Genomic DNA, 20,784 nt, shown 5'->3' with positions numbered 1-20,784 from the left:
GGATTAAAGGAGTGGCAGAGTAAAGCAGAACAAACAAATTTGACTACTTCTCTCATCTCTAAAATTAATTACCAGAGCTCTAGTACGAACTTAATGGATAAAGACATTGAACACGCTCACCAGATTTACTCTCCTAGGAACACACAGAAGAAACCTACAGTCATTTTATAGATTTGTGAACCCAAATATAAAAAAATAAAATTATGAGAAAAATAGATGGACTGGAGAATATTCTTTTTCCAAGATATCAGCATAGTTACACTGCAGCAAAGAAAAGAATTACAGAAAAAAACTATGCAGAATGAGGTTCAATACAAACGGGACTCTCCTCTCAAATGAATTGTTTTTATATTACAAGGACAGAAAGTTATTTCAATTTCAACTGAGATGCAGAGCTGGTTGACAAAGCTTTCTAAGAAGAGAGGAAGAAAACTACGATTCATCCTTGGAACTGTCGAAAGCGGGCTCAATTACAAGGGGAAGATTAGATGGGAACAGTGCATTGAGATATGGAGAAACAGAAAGTATATAGACTGTTTTCCTTTTTTTAAAATTTTCAGGTTTAGAGTAAAGGGAAAAAGGAGGGAGTTAAATAAATAAGGGAAAACTATATCAAATACTAACATAGGTAAAACTATAGTTAAGGAATTATTGTAATTAAAATTGGGAGGTTATAGGCTGATGAGGGGAAGAAGGAATCTCAGGAAGTCACACCCCTCCCCTTAGAATATATGGAACAGGGATCCCAACCCCCGGGCTGTGGCCCACTGCCAGGCCTTGAGCAGTTCAAAACCGGGCTACAGAAGTGGTGGTGAGTGTGCGCATTCCCACTTGCATGAGTAGCGGGTGAGTGCTTGTGCGTGTACTCCCTTTGCGCAAGGGGCAGGTGTGCATGCCCCCCCCCCACTTGTGGAAATAGTACTGTGTGTGCGCTCTCACCTGATGCTCACGCTCCCCTCTCCCCCCCCCAGTTCCCAAGGTCAGAAAAGTTGGGGAACTCTGGTATAGAAGATTCTTTAAGGAAAACTGGAAAACTGTAGATAATATATAAACTGAGTTGTGAATTAGTAAAGCTTCTTTAATTGCCACATTAGAAAAAAAAATGACAAAATCAAAGTTAAAGTAATGAGATTTCAGATGCAGGAACCACAATTTTATCAAACTTGGTTGAATTTTATAATTTACCTGAATAGGTAAATTATAAAATTTACCTACCGTAAGTGCCGGCGTATAAGGCGACTTCCGCGAGCGCTAAAATCGGCGCCAAAGACAGGGGTCGTCTTATACGCCGAGTTGTCTTATACGCCGGAAATACTGGTAGTTTCCGGCGTATAAGACAACGTTCTAGGAATGCGGCCCGGCTATAAAGACGAGGGTCGTCTTATACGCCGGGTCGCCTTGTACCCCGGCATTTACGGTATTACTGTAATTTTAATTACAATAATAACCTGGTGTACTGCTTATTTATGACAAATTTTCACGTGTATGGTAGTTGACGTTTCATTTACACTGTAGTAGGGTTTTTTTGTATTTTCTCTATTTTGTGTATATATGTATCTCGAAATTATGTTTAATGATATTGCAAAAGGAAAAAATAAACTATTCATCTTTAAAAGAATATCTACCTCTTCATGCCATTCAAGAAGCTAAAGATTACATTTTTTTTTCTTGTTTATTTATTTTTCATGTTTAGATGTTTGTTTTACTCTGGAAAGGAAAAACTAAGTTAGGTAAAAGTAATGCAGAATAAAGAGTATTTCCCATGCAAAAGAAGTTTGTTTCTCCTAAGCTACCAGCTGATGGGTAGGCGAATGAGAAAAAGAAGAAAGGGAGGCAGAACTGATTTAAGCTGGCGAATGGTAAAAATGAGAAGAATCGTGATCTTTCTACAAATTCTTTGCATATGTTACTGGCTGTTCCTTTTGTATGTCTGGGTTGATGGCTTAGAAATAGATAGGTGGCTTAACACTGAATGTCAATCTAGGAACAGCTCAAAGGGACCATATAAGCATATGAGTTTTATAGAGCCTTCTTATATCTCCCAGTTGTTGTTTAGGAGTTGCTACACTATCTCCCAGACCATCCGTGGTCAGGGAGCTGACACAAGCCAAAATCTGCCCCCATCAACTCCCAACTGAGAGAACAGCAAAAGGAGAACCCGCTATTTGAATCCCTGTTTGGAAGTTGCATGATGGAAGTACAGATGAAAACAACACTCTGAAGAGCTTCTAAATTAGCCAGCAGAATCTCTCATTAACAGGAGCCAATTTTTTAATTTGATTTTGGGCTGACGTCAATAACTTCCAGTGTCTTTTCTAAGAACAGAGGTGTGTGAACAGATGCAAACTCACATGGTCCCATTCTTGCTCAACCCAATGGGCAGGGCAGTTCTTGTCTCCACAGGGGTAGATTGCCAGGGGCTTAGTGTTGGGATTGCACTGGGACTCCGAGATCAGCTTCTCTTCCACATTGCGGCAGGTGACCAAGCGATTCATCCGTCCCTCACCACACAAACCTGAGCACTTGAAGAAATAATGAGACTTTTCAAAGTAACTGGATTTAGTAAGTAGCCTTTGATCTAGATGGAGCAATATATGATATAATTCTAAGACCTTTGGAACATTTTAATACTGAAATTCTGGACAAATATATAGTATTAGACATGCAAAATTGGTCTTCACAGAATCTTCACTTATTTTTGAAAGGATGCCTCTAGCCTCATGATTTCTACAATAATTTCAGAAAACATACAAGCACTTTCTATTCTAGACTAGAATTAGTATCAGCCAGATCATGAAACTGATTCCACAGGAAGACTAGAATTGATATAAGCTACAGTAATGGACTCTTGCAAGTTTGATTATGTTTCTCTAGTGAAATAGGAAGGAGTCTTCCGCATCTTTCCTTAATACTATCTTCCTTCCCAGACTTAGGAATTTTCTGAGTATTTTCTTAAAGGCCATCTTTATGCCTTTCTAAAATTAATTAGAATATTTCCCATTCCCAACCCCTCCACAAAGACTCTAATAAAACATACACACACACACACACACACACACACACACACACACACATCAACCTTGACTCACCGGTCCCCAGTCAGAAACAGCCCAGTGCCTGTCACAGGGAGGACCTAAACACTCCTTCTCATTTACAGGCTTTGTAGATTGATTGCACAGTTTGGGTTTGACCGAACAACGCACTTCTCTTCGCATTGTCCCTTGACTGCCACACCGAGCAGAACACTGTAAAGAAGTGGGAACCAGAAGAGACAAACGATCATGGCATGTGCCAGCAATGATGAAGGTAAAGTTATAAAATCACATTATCACCAAATTTACCCGTCACATTTTCTTTTGCCCTGCTATACTCACATATTATGACTATTACTCAAGTAATACATGCCTTCCTGAAAAAGGCAGAATGAAGAAGGTGCTTCAGGCAGCAGATTTTCAGGACCCATAATTATTGTGCAATTTACTGTCAAAATGGAATTTGGGATATCCCTGTTTCCCGGAATAGTGCAGTCCTCTTGAACCATGCTAGTTCAATTTTATATGATAACTTTTTGTCTAAATTTTCCCTTGAATGTTAGCTCCCCCCCCCTCTTTTCTCTTATTAGCAAGGTCAATTGTCTTCAGTTTCAGACAAAAAGCTTGGTATCACAGGTGAAATAAAATGTATCTGATAGAAGCAGGAAGGTACATCTACTAAAAGGCCTGGTATGAGATCTCAAACCAAGTTCTTGAAATTAATCTTCAGTGTCTTACTACTATAGCATTAACTCTCTTGATCCTCAAGCCTTCAGCCAAACTAGGAAAAATAACACCATCCAATTTGAATTCAAACCAAAGATTGTGTTATGGCCCCGCCAGAGGCTGACTCCGATGAAGAGGACAAGCCGGAACTGGGACCATCAGAAAGGGGCAACATGGGGCGTCTGCGGAGAGCTGTGTGGCAGAAAGGGTATGCAGTCCCAGGAACGTTGGGAAGTGGATGAGTGATTGATCGGATGAGCAGTTGCCCATGCAAGCAGAAAAGAGAGAGACTGGGCAGCAGGTCAACTCTGATGAAGAACAGCTGCTGCCCCCACCCCAATCTGCAGACAAGGAGAGAGGAAGGACGAGAGGCACAGCAGAGGTGGTGAGGCTACTTGTGAGGAGCAGCCTCACCCTCCTAATAAGAAGCACTGGTTAAGACTGACTTAAGCGAGCAGAGGGAGTGGGCTGGTTGTCGGAAACAACTGTTTGTTTTTCGTTGTAATGTCTTCAGATTCTTGCCTTGTTCCTTTGCTTCATCTCAGTGCCTTGTTCCTTGGCCAAAGTTCATGAAGTTTATTCAAGACTATTTCATTGCCTTGACCTTGTTACTGGGACTCGGATTTGGATTTGGAGAGAATTTCCTTTGGAACCATTGAAGCCAAACTGTTGGTATCCTCTTTGGTTTGCCCCCTCAGCCACTTTTCTCTGTTTTGCCTTCGAGCCTCACTACTTTGCAGCCCGCTGGCTGCCTTATTATTGCCTGTGCTTCAGGTGTCAGACTGCCTCTGTTAGTCATGCTCTGTGGTAAACTCCTGGTGCCCTTGTTGGAAGGTATTTGGTCACTGAAGTCACTACTCTTGAACTCCCACAAATTGTGGGAAATTGACTTGGGGTTTTGGGGGAATGCTACATGGGAGTTAGTTGTGAAATAAACATACTAAATACCTTCCGAGTGCTCTTTGTGTGAATTGGGACAGGACAGATTGTGCCTGACTTCCAACTTGCCAAGAACAAGAGCTGGGTGAGAGTAGCTAGTAGTTTTTCTAGCTCTAATTTTTTTAAATAATTTATACCAGTGCCTTGCACTGTGATATTTGAAGTTCATATTGGATCAAACAGGTTTTTTACAAGTAAGGTTCTATAATGTATCTTCACAGTCATTTGTTGCTCTATTTTTTCCAAAAATGAAACTGCTTTCTGAAGCTACTGCATTCGTTAAAGGAAGAATGGAGTAGGATTGGGCGCTTGTAGTTTTTCCTTCTTTTAATCAACAGTTCTGCCAGGTCAATATTTTATACCAAACATTAGCTAAGATATTTATGTATTTGGAAAATTTAAATGAATAATAATACCGTGGTCCTCACACTTGCAGTTCATACTGCTTTGCCACAACTTGTGTGGACCCAGGATTAGGACCATCTCTACAAAACATTGAGACCATCATGCGGCCAATATTATACAACTTTTTAATTTAAAGGCTAACAACTGGTACCCTTCTTTTAAAATAGATTTTAGCCTACTAAGGAAGAGGCTATTCCATTTCCATTAAGGAAGAGGAAAAATATAACAATGGCCAAATACAGTATAAGAGAGCAGGACTCTTGCACTTTTACTATCGGATGAAAATTTCATGATAAAGTATATCTGCTAACATTTCTTCCTCTGCACAGCTAAGAAAGGATGCTGGTACCCTGTCCTTTTGTGCATCTTTTTACCCTATCTGCACTTGTTTCTAAACACAGGTGTCTAAAAGAGACATTCAGTTGCATCTCTGAAGAGATGCACACTTAACTGTTTCCTTAAAGCCACATTGAAAATCAGGCATAAGCATCTTCATGTTCTCAATGTTTTGGACATCAACCACTATCAACTTTTGCCAGCATGACTAATGGCAAGGGACTGGTAGAGTTCAAAACATCTGGAAAGAACTATCTTAATTTTGTGCAAGTTCAAGAGCAACATACCTCAGACCATTCTGACAATTCCCACTGCGGGCCACAAACTTTGTTCTTGCATGATTTCCGTTCCATAGGCCTGGTTAGCCCAGCTGACTCACACATGTCATCATAGACTGAACTATCAAAGCCTGGAGCCAGCATCTTCCAACAGCGCACAATTCGGTACTGATAACCTTCACCACAAGTTCTTGAACACTCACTCCATTGGCTGGTCTCCCACCTTCAGACAGTAAGCAATGGCAAGAGAAAGGAAAAGCAGTTTGGGCATAATTTAATGCAAAGAAAAAAATAAACAATAAAACTGGCTAAGGATCTATACAGACTCCTAAATCAAAGATTCTTCCATAAAGATCTATTATAGTTGTCTCTCATTTTTCTCTATGTAGGAGCAATTCTATCTGCTCTGTAAAGAATTTTTCCCTCAAAATTCAAAACCTTTAAAACTTCCATAGCAATTTTCATACATTTGCATTTCCACAAGGAACAAAAGGGACAAAAATATATTTCACATTATCTTCTACAAGCTTAAGCGACAGAGTTTAATTTCAGTATTACAACTGCACATCACAAGGGTTCCAGAATGCCTTCAAAAGAACTGGCTCTTTCCACTCACCTAGGCTGGCACTCTCGGCCTGAACAGAATTCATGGGTGGGTTCAGGACGAGTCAATGCATCACAGTAGGTTTCTTCCACTTCCACTCCATCATAGCGGACACACATAGCATAGGAGGTGCTGATCCCTGGATGCACAGCAAAGCTGAATCATCATTAGCTGCCCTACAGGATTAAGTGCTTCGCTAACAACTATGGTCCAAAGCAGCAGCAAGTGACAGTCTATCCCTATATCTTAGGCCTCATGAAAAGAGAGAAAGTTGGGATTTCTTCAGAAGGGAGAAAGATAATCTCTCCCTGCTGTATGAGAAAGCACATCCTTTTTTTCATAAAGAGATGAAATGGGCAGAAAGAATAATCTTGAGGAAGAGGAGGAAGAACTTTTATTAAGACAGTGGTGAGATGAAAGAAACTGGAGTCTGGGCCAGGACTGTAATCTGAGAAAGCATCTCAGAAAAGACCCTTCCTAGTCCTCATAAAGATAAAAGAAGCGTTTTCAGACTTGCAATATTCTGTCACTATAACCTTATAATAAAAGTAATATCAACTTGCTGACTTTTGTTTCCTAGTCTGGTCTACTTTGGATGGGTGACAGGAATATACTGAACAGAGTAGAGTAGAGTAGAGTAGAGTAGAGTACTTGGAAGGGACCTTGGAGGTCTTCTAGTCCAACCCTCTGCTCAGGTAGGAAACCCTATACCATTTCAGATAAATGGTTGTCTTCTTAAAAACTTCCAGTGTTGGAGTATTCACAACTTCTGGAGGCAGGTTGTTCTAACTGTCAGGAAATTTTTCCTTAGCTCTAGGTTGCTTCTCTCCTTGATTAATTTCCATCCATTGCTTCTTGTCCTGCCTTCAGATGCTTTGGAGAATAGCTTGACTCCCTCTTCTTTGTGGCAGCCCCTGAGATATTGGAACATTTGCTCTCATGTCATCCCTAGTCCTTCTTTTCATTAAACTAGACATACCCAATTCCAGTAACTGTTCTTTATTGTTTTAACCTCCAGTCCCCTAATCATCTTTGTTGCTCTTTTCTGCACTCTTTCTAGAGTCTCAACATCTTTTTTACATTGTGGCAACCAAAACTGGATGCAATGTTCCAAGTAAAGTGTTATAAAGTGATATTAACACTTGAATATGTGAATTTGATTCTATCCCTCTATTAATGCAGCCTAGAATTGTATTGGCTTTTTTTGGCAGCTGCAGCACACTGCTGGCTCATATCTAAGTGATTGTCCACTAGGATTCTGAGATCCCTCTCACAGTTACTGCTATTGAGCCAGGTACCACCTATACTGTACCTGTGCATTTGGTTTTTCTTGCCTAAATGTAGAACCTTACTTTTTTCACCATTGAATTTCATTTTGTTAGACAGGGCCCAGTGTTCAAGTCTGTCCAGATCCTCCTGTATCTTAAGCCTGTCTTCTGGAGTTTTTGCTACTTCTGTCAGCTTGGTGTGGAAATTTGATGAGTTTCCCATCTATCCCCCAATTATTGATGAAGATGTTGAAGAGTACTGGACTTAAAACAGTATACTGTATATACTATGTTCCCAACTTTCTAAAGGAAACTCAGACATATATAATAATTAAAGTTGTTCAATCACTGGATACACGATGCTCAAAAGCTATAGTACCAGTAGTAGTTAATGTTGGGAAAAGAATTAGAACTGTGCAGATCTTCAAAACTTCAAGCAATACATTCCTTTCAAGTCTGCTTTGCAAAACAACCTGGCCTCTTTGTTTCTATTATTTGTTTGAATTTATTAGCCATACGACTCTATGAGCACTTTTTTGCAGTTTTGCAGGCCCTGAAAGCATCTCTGGCATAATTAGCCAGGTTTTGGCAAGAGAAGGTGCTGCTACCTTTCTCAGGTATCACTTGCCAAGTCCTTGGTCAAGGGGTGCCAGGTGATGTGCTGCTTACTTCTGCTTTGATGGTAGAAGGTACACTGTTCACCTTTGGTACCAAAATGATGGGAAACTCTGCTGTGAAAATGAGTCCCTTTACCTTGCCTCACTAAAGCTGGAAATGACTCCTGTGCAGGTGTAGAGCTGCAGAGAAGCTTTTTCCAGCTTTCACAAGAATACTGTGAGAAGCTTCAGGATAGCACAACATGCTTCATTATGGCAGATCATTGCTTAATGAAGAGAACCACATTGTGTAACTTTCTTAGTGGGACTTGTGGATAGCCACTTAGAAAAAAAATCACAGAAGATTGACTTTAGACAGGGTAACAGCACAAGGCGAATATACAGTATGCACAATAATGGAGGAATATTGAAATCCCCACAGTGAAAAAGTGGATTGTGAAGAAGTTGGAGTTGTCAGAAATGATGAAGCTTGACCTTTTCTGGTGAGAGATAAAACAATAAATATGTTTTTAAAAGACAGGAAAACTTTAATGAACTTTTTGCTGACAATAGAGAAAAGTGATGATTTGTGAATTTGATTAATAAAAAAGGACTTCACCAGAGACCAAAGAGATTTTTGTAATATTAAGGAGGGAGGTTGGATAATAAAAGTGTTAATTTCTGTTGAAGAGAAGGTCAGAGATCCCGTATTTTTCTGACTTCAGTACTCTTATTCTTTTTTTCCTGGCTTTCTTTTTTCTTTGCTTTCTGTACTTTCTTTTCTTGACTCTATTTTTATACTTTCTGCTATTTTTTTCCTTTACATTTGTCTTTTATTGTTTGAAAAAAACCTTTAATAAAATTTAGAGAGAGAGAGAGTAAAAGAGCGAGAGACAGCACGCGCGAGAGAAAGGAGAGAACGCACGCACGAGAGAAAATCATATCATCATGTCACAACCTGAAGCGCTTTGTGGAAGCAAATGCAGACTTAATAAAAATTCATGCAGGAAAAAAGACATTAAAAAGAATACCGTAATGTTAGTCCTAATTAAACCTGTCTGCATTAGAGCTCCTGCTGTGTTGGAGACTAGACTGAAAAGCTAAAGAGAAACACAAAAGCGGTTAAGGCAGGGGTTCTCAACCTTGGCAACTTTAAGACTTGTGGACTTCAACTCCCAGAATTCCTCAGCCAGCTTTGCTGGCTGAGGAATTCTGGGAATTGAAGTCCATAAGTCTTAAAGTTGCCAAGGTTGAGAACCCCCGGTAAGGCACCAGGCTAGAAACTGGGAGACCAAGAGTTCTAGTCTTGCCTTAGCCAGGGAAGCCAGCTGGGAGACCTTGGGCCAGTCAGTCTCTCTCTCTCTCAGCCCAATTTCACCTCACAGGGGAAAATAGGAGGAGGAACATGCATTGGATATGTTCACTTCCTTGAGTTATTTGTAAAAATAATAAAGGCAAGATACAAACAAGCAAACAAATAACACACTTCTATTATGTAAATGCTAAGAGCCTACAACTGCTTGCAAGTTTCACCTGATATAATAATAAAGTAACATCAAGGGAAGGTGGGGTTGTTTTTTTTTTTTTTTTTGCAGGATTAAAGTAAAGAATACATTCAGAGGTAGAACAAGCACTAATATACAGCAAACAGAATTTAATACAACTATACACTGCTGTTCATTTCTGAAGAAGTTCTCATGTGGGCCCTTCTATATGCTAGAAACTGACCACAAGGCAGAATCCTTCACAAGACTCAAAACCACCCATACTAGTATCCAAAATTACATGTCATTTCACCTGATGTGCATGTGGAACTGCAAGGAGCATAGGCTGATACCTTCCAGCGATACATGTCAGCCAAGCTGATGTCCTCACGGCCAAGGGGACTCAGTTCAAAGTCATTGCTGCAGGAAAAAAACCCTCAGTATAAGTTTCTGGATGGATGATTTACTAGAGGAAGGGAAATATGCTGTCCTTCCCTGGTTTCCACAGAGGTTAAAAGGAATCCCCAGATGGCAATGTATTATTTCTCTACAGTTTCTTTATCTACAGACTGTCACAAGTGTAGGGCCTGTAGAGAATTTAATCATTTAAGAGAAATGTTCTTCAAGTAAAGGGCACACTGTATCAACAAAGATGCAGTTTAAATACTAAGAGCCTTTCCAGTGGAGCAGGGTTCCCATTGCATCTCTATGATTTACTGTCCCAGTATGCAATCAGCCTCCACTAAGGCTGTGTGTTAGTGCTGTACCTCCAAACTAAATGACCAGCACATCACAGCTGATGCAATTACCCAATGATAGAGGAAGCTACCTTCTGCATTTAACTACACCTCTTCCAGAGTAGTGGAATGGCTGATAATTCTGATATTCACATACATAAAAATAATCCAATCTACGAATTGAACTGAATTCAAGAATGAAGAACCACGTGTAATCCCAAAGGTGCTTTTTCACAAGGCAACTGGACTTTCTTGTTTTTCTTTGAAGATGTTTTGCTTCTGATCCAAGAAGCTTCTTCAGCTCTGACTGGATGGTGGAGAATGGAAGGATTTATACTCGTTGCAGTCGGCTGGTCATTTGCATTCCTTTAGAGAGTTGTTGAAGCCACCTAGAAGTTTATCTGTGTTCTCAGGGTCACCTGAGTAGTGCAAATGGATGTGGAGCCTTCTCGGAACTGCTGAAAAGACTGTGTTGTAGACTGGAGATAGATGATGCTGTATCCCTCTCTGTTGAGAGAAGGATGTTCAATTTTGACACAGATGGCCTCTTTGATCCCTCTTTCAAACCAGCAGTCCTCTCTGTCCAAAAGGTGGAATTTGCTGTCTTCAAAAGAGTGGCCTTTGTCTTTTAAATGCAGATGGACTGCTGAATCTTGTCCTGATGGGTTTGTTCTCCTATGTTGTGCCATGCATTTATGAAATGGTTGTTTTGTTTCTGCATTGTACAGATATGCAATGTATAGCTAAACCTCCAGGTGGCCTCAATGACTCTCTTAAAGAATGCAAAACCAACTGTCTGCAAAGATTATAAATCCTTCCATTCCCCACCATCCAGTCAGAGCTGAAGAAGCTTCTTGGATCAGAAGCAAAACATTTTCAAAGAAAAACAAGAAAAAAGCACCTTTGAGATAACTATGACCTGGATGAGAATCTCCATAAACATTAACCACGTGAAATTAATTTTTTAATATCATAGTATATTTACATAAAATCTATGTTTTCTCCAAAATAATTTATTTTTTAAAAGGGACTGTCATCTTAGATATGCTGGGAAAATTATGATGAAAGCAAATGAAAGGGTTTTTTTCTGGCTAATCTAGTACGTAGTGCATATTAATTTTGGGGCTGAGGGACGACTGGATTTAGTTTGCTCTCCTTCAAATGGAGAATTTGAGAGGAAGCCAAGCTTGCCCTGTTGCCAAGGTTCCTCCTGAATACTCTCTTTTTACATTACATCGCTTTTTTTTCTTAGAACATTCAACCCTTTTCTTCCGAATCTATTTTTCTTTCCCACCTTTCAGCACCTGGACCTTGAAGAGGCTCTGACAGCTGCTCATTCCCAAAGCTGGTTGGAAGCCTGGAACTGGAACCAGGGTTGGAAGAAATTGCCATGACAGTGTCATTGGTTGCTTCATTCACTGCAAAAGGGTTGACATTCACTTTGTCTGGAAAGTTCTTTTTTGCAGGTTGCTTGGGCAGTCCTTCTGGCCAATTGATAGTTGCATGACCCCACAACCTGACTGTTGAATTCTTTCTCCCAAGCATGGCTGTCATGTAATGCAATGCCCTACAAAAAGCAGCATTTTGTGGATCCTGGAGACACAGTGATCTGAAGAGATGCTGTCTAGATGGACCAATCCTATTGGCTTCTTGGAATTCAAATCTTGCTGTACCATGTGGCGTAGCTGTGCTGATCATAATCTTATTGAGTCTGAGGGCTTAAGAGGAATGAAAATGAACCAAGAGGCCCAGAAAATTCAGAGTTCACTTTCTACAATTAAAATCATTTTGTCCCCCTAAACACTTGAGAATACTCTCATTTGATCATGAATAATCTACAGTAGTTTCTGCATCTGTTTAGGTATTTCCTGTCTTTAATGACTACATAGAAAAATTGCAAAGTTTCATTTAAGCAAACAAACATACAATCAAAAAAGTTCCAGATATAATCTGCCTCATGCTTGAAATTTAATTTGGAATATGCAATCTGAATGTACAACTTATATGTGTTGCTTTCTTTGACAAAGGGACTTTGATCCTTAGGCAAACATAACACCTCTTTGTTATTCAATAAATCAGCTGCATCTTTTCATTCAGACATATGTGGAAATCTGCAAAAAGATAGACTGCTTTAATGAAGAGGAGAGAGATACTATACTTTGACAAGGTCCAAAATTAATATTATGAAGTGTTATTATTCAGGATTTGGGTAATATTATTATAAATTGCAGTCTACGTGTGTGTGTGTGTGTGTGTGTGTGTGTGTGTAGAGAAAGAGAGAAACAGAAAGAGAGAGACTTTAAATCAATGTAAATTTAAGTTAGTGTTCAATATATTTTGAATATATATCAGTATTTACATTGTATTTACACACAGACAATGTATGATGAATACTTTTTTCAAGTTGCCAAAAAGACACCTTTGCACTTGGAGATCACCAGCAGATACACAAAATAATATAGTAAGGAACCAAATTGACTATTTTACAATAAACAAAAGATTTAGAAACTCAGTAAAATCAGTAAAGACATACCCAGGTGCAGATGTACCATCCAATCATAATCTACTACTTGCCGGAGTGCAACTGAAACTAAAAAGGATGAAAAACCCGAATCCTGCTAAACCAAGAATTGACAGAGACCTCATCATTAAACATGGAGGTAAGATAAAAGAAGAACTAGAAATTCATTTAAGAGAAACCAACAACCTGAATGATGAAGATGTAGAAGTGAACTGGAATAAATTTAAAAATTCAATAGTAGAGGTAACAAATTCAAAACAGAGAGAGGGGTACTACAAGAAACAACAATGGATGACGGAGGAAATTCTTCATCTCATGGATGAAAGAAGACCTTATAAAAATAAAAACAAAGAAAAATGCAATGAATTGCAGGAAACAATTAGAAGAAAAATTTGACTGGCAAAAGAAAAATGGTTTGCAAAAAGATGCAAGGAAATAGAAGAGACAGACAGTATGCATGATAATTTTAATTTACACAAAAAAGTGAAAGAAGCAGCAGGCCTCCACAAAAGAAAAAAAAAACAGTTGACAAAGGGAAAAATTATCTTAGATGAGGACGAAAAACTAAAAAGATGGAAGGAATATATTGAAGAACTTTCTGAGGACACTAGGGATGATATAGATATGGGAAGTATAACAACTGGACCAAACATCACTATGGAGGAGGTTGAACATGCAATAAAAATAGCAAAAACAAGAAAAGCCACAGGACCTGATGATATCCCAGTAGAAATTTTAAAATTGCTGTAAGACAATGGGAAGAATTTTTTACTGTAGCTCTTCAATCGAATATATGAAACAGGAAAGATACCAAATGATTGGCTAAAATCAACCTTTGTGACAACACCCCCCCCCCCAAAATAAATGCAAAGATGTCTACCTAATACAGAACAATAAGCTTAATGAGTCATGCCCTGAAAATATTCCTGAGAATAATTCACACAAGAATATATAACAAAATTGAGGAGTGTCTAGGTAACACACAATTTGGTTTCAGAAGCAATCTTGGCACACAAAATGTGCTATTCAGCATTCAAGTTCTTGTATAGCGTTGTAGAGATGTCAATCACAGTGTTTACATGTGCTTCATTGATTTTGAAAAAGCATTTGATAAAATAAGACACAACAAACTATTAGAAATCCTGAAACAAGTGAGACTAGATGACAAAGACATCCAAATCATAAAGAATCTATATTGGCATCAGATAGCAAATGTGAGACTAGGCCAAAAATACTCAGCTGATGCAGAAATACAAAGAGGGGTCAGACAGGGATGTATTTTATCTCCACTGCTGTTCAGTATCTACTCTGAGTCAACCTTCAATGAGGCAGTGTAGAACATTGATGTTGGCATCCAAGTAAATGGTGTTTGGATCAACAATTTAAGATATGCTGACAATACAGTTCTGATTACCAGTAAGCATGAAGACCTTAAGCTCCTCATCAACAGAGTCACAGAAATATCTGAAAAATACGGCTTGAAGCTTAACACCTTGAAAACCAAGATCACAGTCGTCAGCAAACAACCCGTTAATTTACCACCAATAAATTCAGAAGGAATATCGTTAGAAAAAATTGAAAGGATCACGCATCTTGGTTCTAATTTACATAAAAGCTAGGAAGTAAAGACAAGGATAGAGAAAGCTCGAACAGCATTCTTCAAAATTAAAAAGGTCTTCTGCAGTCACGACATAAGCCTAAGATTAAAAATCAGGTTTGTCAGATGTTATATTTTTTCTGTCCTGCTCTATGGAGTAGAGAGTTGGTCTCTGACAGAGGGCCACCTGAAGAGACTAGAAGCATTTGAAATGTGGATTTACAGGCAGCTGCTATGTATAAACTGGGTTGACAAGATCAGAAATGAGAAGGTGATAAGCCACTGGGGAAAGCCAAGGGAAATCATCAAAACAATTAAAAAATGAAAGTTAGAATATTTCGGACATGTGATGCAACACCCAGAAAAATACGGCATACTCCATTTAATCCTCCAGGGAAAGATTGAAGGCAAACGAGGTTCAGGCAGAAGAAGAACATCATGGCTTCAAAATCTAAGGGACTGGTTTGGACAAAACTCAGCAGCACTTTTTTGTGTAGTTGCTGATAAAAATAGGATTGCCAACATGATCGCCAATGTTCGATAACGGATATGGCACAAGAAGAAGATTTACATTGATTTAGATCAAAATACGCTGCACTGAAGTCATGATGAGAATTAAATTTCAATATTAAATTTTTGAAAATGTTAGTATTCCACATAAACATGTTTGTTTTTTTCCAGTCAAAAATGGGACTATCAAAAAGAATCCCACCTTTTAGTTTTCCATCTCCAAATAAGAACCCTGAATATGGAAAAGTACAAAGGGTTGCATGGTTAAGAACATATACAGGGCAAGCAACACTCTGAGTTGTTTCTGTGGAGTCCTTGAAACACATCTCACCAATCAATCCCCATCAACCTTGTATTGTAGATGATTGACTAAATAAGCTATGAAAGTATACTGACCCAGATCTGCTTCTTTCTCAGCTGTCACTTCATCTTCACTTGTTTCACTTGTATGATAAAGTTGATGGAATTGAAAGTTGAGGTTGTCCTCCTGTGGCCCATGCTTCCAGCCCCATTCTTTACCTTGGGGAGTGGAGTTACTTGGGAAGACGTTCCGGCTATTGAAGGACATGCCCCCACGTTCTTCTGTGTCGTCTGTCATCTCTGTGACAGAAACCCAAGAAGCATTGAAATCTTGAGAAATGGATGAAACTGCATCTTGGTAATTTTGGCTAGGCTCTGGTAAGTGAAGATAGAGGGGCATCTTGATGGATGGCGGAACTGTCTGAACAGCTGCTGACAATGCTCTGGGCACAGTGTAGTCATATGTTACATGTGGCATTTTTCCATTGAAATTGTAGTACTTTTAACAAAAAGGAAAAAAAATAACCAAGCTTACTCTCACTTTTAAATTGTGCAAGATTCTAATACAGTCCAAAGAACTCTGAGAAAGACTCTTCACATAGCAACTGTATATAGCAGTGATGGCGAACCTTTTAAAGACCGAGTGCCCAAACTGCAACCCAAAACCCACTTATTTATCACCGGGTGCCCACTGGGTGGGCGTGGCTGTGGTGGTTATGGCAGAATGGGTGGGTATGGCCAAGGTGGGCATGGTCACCTCGATGTTGCTCATGGGCAGTGACTCCTGTAAGGGCTGGACAGGGTTGTGAGAGATCCAGGGGGTCTCTGGTGGGTGGGACAGTGGGCAGGAGGCTTGCCCTGTGGGGTGAGGAGAGGTGAGGCAGGGCAGGGGTGACATTGTCGCAGGACAAGGCGAGGCAGGGGCCGGGGCGGCTGCTGCCTGACACATCGGCACCCACACACAGAGGCCAGCGAGTGCATGGGGGCCGACAGTGTCCGTCAGCAGCCACAACCTGCCGGCCCCTCAACCAGTACACTCTGGGGCTCCGCAGCCCACCGGCAGCAGTTCAGGGAAGCTGACAGCTGAGGAGGCAATGCAGTGGGTCGTGCCCGGGAAAAGGAGAGCATGCGAGGCCATGAGGGAAGCCAAGCCATGCTGGGATGCATCCGGCCACGTGGGACCTCGGTGAGTTAGCGGGTGCCTGGTTGAAGAGGGACAGTTGCCATCTCTGGGGCATGGCGCGCGTGCCCACAGAGAGAGCTCTGAGTGCCGCCTCTGGCACGCATGCCATAGGTTCGCCACCACTGGTATATAGTAATCAGATGTAGCCGTGTGCAAAATGATTGGAATTCTAAATTTTCATTCAAAATGTTATTGTGAGTCTGGAACATTTCCACAAAATTTGGAACAGCCTTTCTAGTAAAATAGGATTTAAAAAATCAAATGTATTTCAATCTTGAAACATTCTGCACATCTATTTGGAAGGTCTCATAGCCCCCAAATCTACTAGATTTCAAATCTAAAAGTGAACTCTCAGAGTACCTCTTCGAAGATACCATTTTTATCATCTCTATTTGTTCTCCCAAATTTTGCTTTCCTAAAAATCCCAATGGAAGAAGAAATCAGGAACAAATCCAAGAATGAACACACCATACGATAATTCTTATTTCCAAGCCAAGTAACCACCCTCTTAAATTCCCTGCAACAATATCTGAGAGAGGAAGTTCTGGTAGTCATCAAGGTTTGTTTGGATATAATGAAGTGAATTTCAAACTTTGGCAAGACATAGAAGCATCGTTCTGGCCCTTTGCATTTTCTATCTAAAAACAGCACGATTCCCTCTAAACATTTCCTCTTAGTTCTCCATCCGATTGTTACAGTTTTATCCTTGGATAGGCTGAGCTGAAATTACTTCTGATTAGATGAACATGAAGTTATTAGAACCCATGCTTTAAAATCCGAATATGTTCATCAAATTAAAACTGCCAGTCCTGATCTAAAGTGCGACATGTCACAGCCTAAGATTCTTCACATGAGTTTGCAATAGTAGTGGAAGCTGGAAGCTGAGGAGGTGGCAGCTCTTGTTACTGGAACTTCTTGTGAATAATAGTAGAAGTGGGAATATAGAAAAAAATATGCTTTCTCACAAATATGGAAATGTAAAACAGGTAAGTGGGGAACTGTTGTATTTAGAGAGCTAAAGAGAAATTTCTGAGGAAAAGAAAAAAAAATCAACGTCTGTTGATCCTAAGATGGGTTAGGAGTGTTGAACTATTGAAGACATATTGATTCCACTGGCCCAAAGTTCAGAAGAAGTGGTGCCAAAGGAATATTTCTACTCAAAATAGATGTCTTCAATGAATCAGGAAGACATGGAACAAGACATGGAGAAATGGATCAGGTCTTGCTAGCCTGAGAGAGAATGCCAGTCAGCCAGTATAATTATCCCCTTTGTTTAATTCTAGGTAGGGACTTAATTACCATTAGGTAACACAGTAGGTTGAACATTGTTAACTTTAAAGTTCTTGGCAGTTGTGCATAAACCAAGCATTTGTATTATTACTTTCCCCCCACTGTACAAAAAGATTGTAGTGAATCAAGAGAGTGAGCAAAAATGAGTCAAGCTTTCTTGGCTGCTGTAAAGAAATACTGCCTGAATTGATCTCTGTGCCTGAAAATGATACTAAAAGCTTGTCTTGTTTTGCTAATAATAAAAACGGGGGGGGGGAGAGAATTATGATATACGGTGTAGTGGCTGTTGAGCCAATCTCTGTGAGCCTAAAAAGCATTTATGACATGCAGTAGAAGATTTATAATCATCTGACAGCAAGGGTGGTTTGTTTGAAATAAAAGAAAGTTTGTGTGTTGAAAAATTTGAAATCATGAAAGGTGCAGGAGTTGGCCTGTTAAACATACTACTTGTTGTTGATTGGAAAAACTAAGTGTAAGAGAATTAGTACATACATGTTTAAAACAGGTGAAAAAATTATCCTGAATGTACCTGAGAAGTATTTAATTGTGCTGTTTGACATGATTTTTCTCCAGTTATGTATACATTTCTGTGCAAATTAATAAGTTGTTGCAGAAATGGGATGGAACAAAATGTTTTTTAAAAATATGAAGAAAATGTGTAGATTCTCGTACACCTAATTTCAGATGGGAACTATGTAGGAGGAGGCAGTAGTGAACTTTCTCAAAAAAGCCAATGATAAACCCCTAAAAATAACCAATAAGCTCAGATTATCTTATTTCAAACACATTATGCAAAGATCCAATTCCCTGGAAAAGGCTCTAATGCTGGGAAAGTTGGAAGGAAAGAGAAGAAGAGGATGACTAGCAGCAAGGCAAATGGACTCCATTGCAATGGTGATAAGTGCACCGTTGAGAGACTTGAAAGAACAGGTTAAGGACAGATAAGTCATGGAGAAAATCTATCTATGTGGTTGCTAGAAGTTGAAAATGACTTGATGGCCCATAATCAATTAAAATAAATCAGTTTTACTCTCTATCCATTACCGTTCCTTGCTTTCTCTTCTCCTACCCCCTGGCTGTTACCCCTTTGTCTTTTCAACCCTCATAGCCTGAAATAAGCCTGGAGGAGATAAATATGCTAAGCTTCAGAGAGACTGAAATCCAGAAAAAAAAAATTATTTGCAGGTGCTAATTTAGAGGCAAGGCACTGATTATTTATTAGATCTGTTGAAATATACTCAGACATGGTGTAACTGCTGTGAAAACCTAGTCCAAAAACCAAACGATTTTAGATTAAAACAGATTTAGCCTGTCTGAAGTTAATTCAATTTTGAAATGTTTAATGATCTTGCATTTTAGATTAGATATCTGGTTCTATTTAACTGCCAGATGCTCGCAAAATGTAGTAAGAAATAGTCAGACAGTAGTTTGCCTTATTTACCATGATGTTGAGAGACTGATTAGTGGGTCCTTGTGCAATAATGTATTCCAGACCATCTGAATGTAGATTGGAAGGGCGGCGGTATTTGAACACGGTGCCAGCCACTCTAAAATTCTGTGGATTGTCAATAGCAGAATTTCCATTGAAGAAGAAATGCCCCAAATCATCAGCCAGAGCTACCAGGGAAACATAAACAAAACGAGAATGAAACACATCTAGTGTGCAAATATTAATTTAAATATGCATAACTGGAAGCCAAGTGACTCAATCCAGCCTAAGACGATTTCCACTGGTTTAAGTTTAACAGATCTGAGTTGCAAAAACCAGTAGATGCCAGCAAAAACAATGAGTTTACTGCCACTCCCTGCTGCTACCTAGTGGTCATCAAGATGTTTACATCCAAGTTCTAGTACCGTAGTTCCACATTGTTTCTTAGCCTATTTGTTGATCTCAAGAGCACTCTTCCTAAGGTGCATATTGGGGTTTCTATCCTGACCTCTTCACCATGATATTTACAGCCATGAAGAAGTAGACTCATAGTGACTGGATGTAGTGTAATCCATTAGTGGCATTTTAAGAGAAGACCACATTGCAAAAACCCCACAATAGCTTGCACAGTGTAATGGTTCTCATTGCCACCAAATTCCCCAAGTAAAAGCACATGGAGCTAGACCAGTCACGGCAAACCTTTTAGAGACCGAGTGCCCAAACTGCCACCCAAAACCCACTTATTTATCGCCGGGTGCCCACTGGGTGGGCATGGCTGTGGTGGTTATGGCAGAATGGGTGGGTATGGCCAAGGTGGGCATGGTCACCTCGATGTTGCTCATGGGCAGTGACTCCTGTAAGGGCTGGACAGGGTTGTGAGAGATCCAGGGGGTCTCTGGTGGGTGGGACAGTGGGCAGGAGACTTGCCCTGTGGGGTGAGGAGAGGTGAGGCAGGGCTGGGGTGCTATTGTCACAGGCCAAGGCAATGCAGAGGCCAGGGCGGCTGCTGCCTGACACCATTGCCCCCCGCACACAGAGGCCAGCGAGCGCATGGGGGCCGACAGTGTCCGTCAGCAGCCACAACCTGCCGGCTCCTCGACCGGCGCACTCTAGGGCTCTGCAGCCCGCTGCCAGCAGTTCAGAGAAGCCGCCTCTGAGCTCGACGGCCGGCTGACAGCTGAGGAAGTGATGCAGTGAGTTGTGCCTGGGAAAAGGAGAGCATGCGAGGCCAGGATGGATGGGACGGGGGGAGGGAAACCAGCTGTGCCGGGATGCATCTGGCCTTGTGGGACCTTGACGAGTTAGCAGGCAGCTGCTTGAAGAGGGATGGTTGCCATCTCTGGGGCATAGCGCATGTGCCCACAGAGAGGGCTCTGAGTGCCGCCTCTGGCACACATGCCATAGGTTCGCCACCACTGACATAGACAAAGGAGACATCAAAGAAGGATCATGAACTCCTATAGTTTGTCAATAAAGGGATGCCCATCAACACCTCAGAAGAAGAAAAAGGACCTACATAGTTCTGCAGTCTTGAAAGTTGGTGCCAGGC

The 20,784-nt window shown here is 40.4% G+C and overlaps 1 protein-coding gene across 3 annotated transcripts in view; it reads right to left on the bottom strand.

Annotated features, from left to right (window-relative positions):
* The window catches only part of LOC120305390 (ADAMTS-like protein 2), a 63,104-nt gene that overhangs the window by 3,746 nt on the left and 38,574 nt on the right, over positions 1-20,784 (bottom strand). For all 3 annotated transcript variants that reach the window (XM_039337157.1, XM_039337159.1, XM_039337158.1), the window contains exons 8-15: positions 19,248-19,423; positions 15,430-15,832; positions 11,700-12,123; positions 9,982-10,088; positions 6,333-6,459; positions 5,726-5,939; positions 3,090-3,245; positions 2,352-2,522 (exon numbers count right to left, since the gene is read on the bottom strand). In XM_039337157.1, coding sequence (XP_039193091.1) covers positions 2,352-2,522; positions 3,090-3,245; positions 5,726-5,939; positions 6,333-6,459; positions 9,982-10,088; positions 11,700-12,123; positions 15,430-15,832; positions 19,248-19,423 — 1,778 coding nt within the window. The remainder of the gene's footprint in view (positions 1-2,351; positions 2,523-3,089; positions 3,246-5,725; positions 5,940-6,332; positions 6,460-9,981; positions 10,089-11,699; positions 12,124-15,429; positions 15,833-19,247; positions 19,424-20,784) is intronic.

The sequence above is a fragment of the Crotalus tigris genome, unplaced genomic scaffold (assembly GCF_016545835.1).
Source record: "Crotalus tigris isolate CLP2741 ecotype Arizona unplaced genomic scaffold, ASM1654583v1 scf7180000017668.6805642782:7212621, whole genome shotgun sequence".
Lineage (NCBI taxonomy): Eukaryota > Metazoa > Chordata > Lepidosauria > Squamata > Viperidae > Crotalus > Crotalus tigris.
Note: the sequence above shows the minus strand (reverse complement) of the source record. Positions and strands in the feature narration are given on the sequence as shown.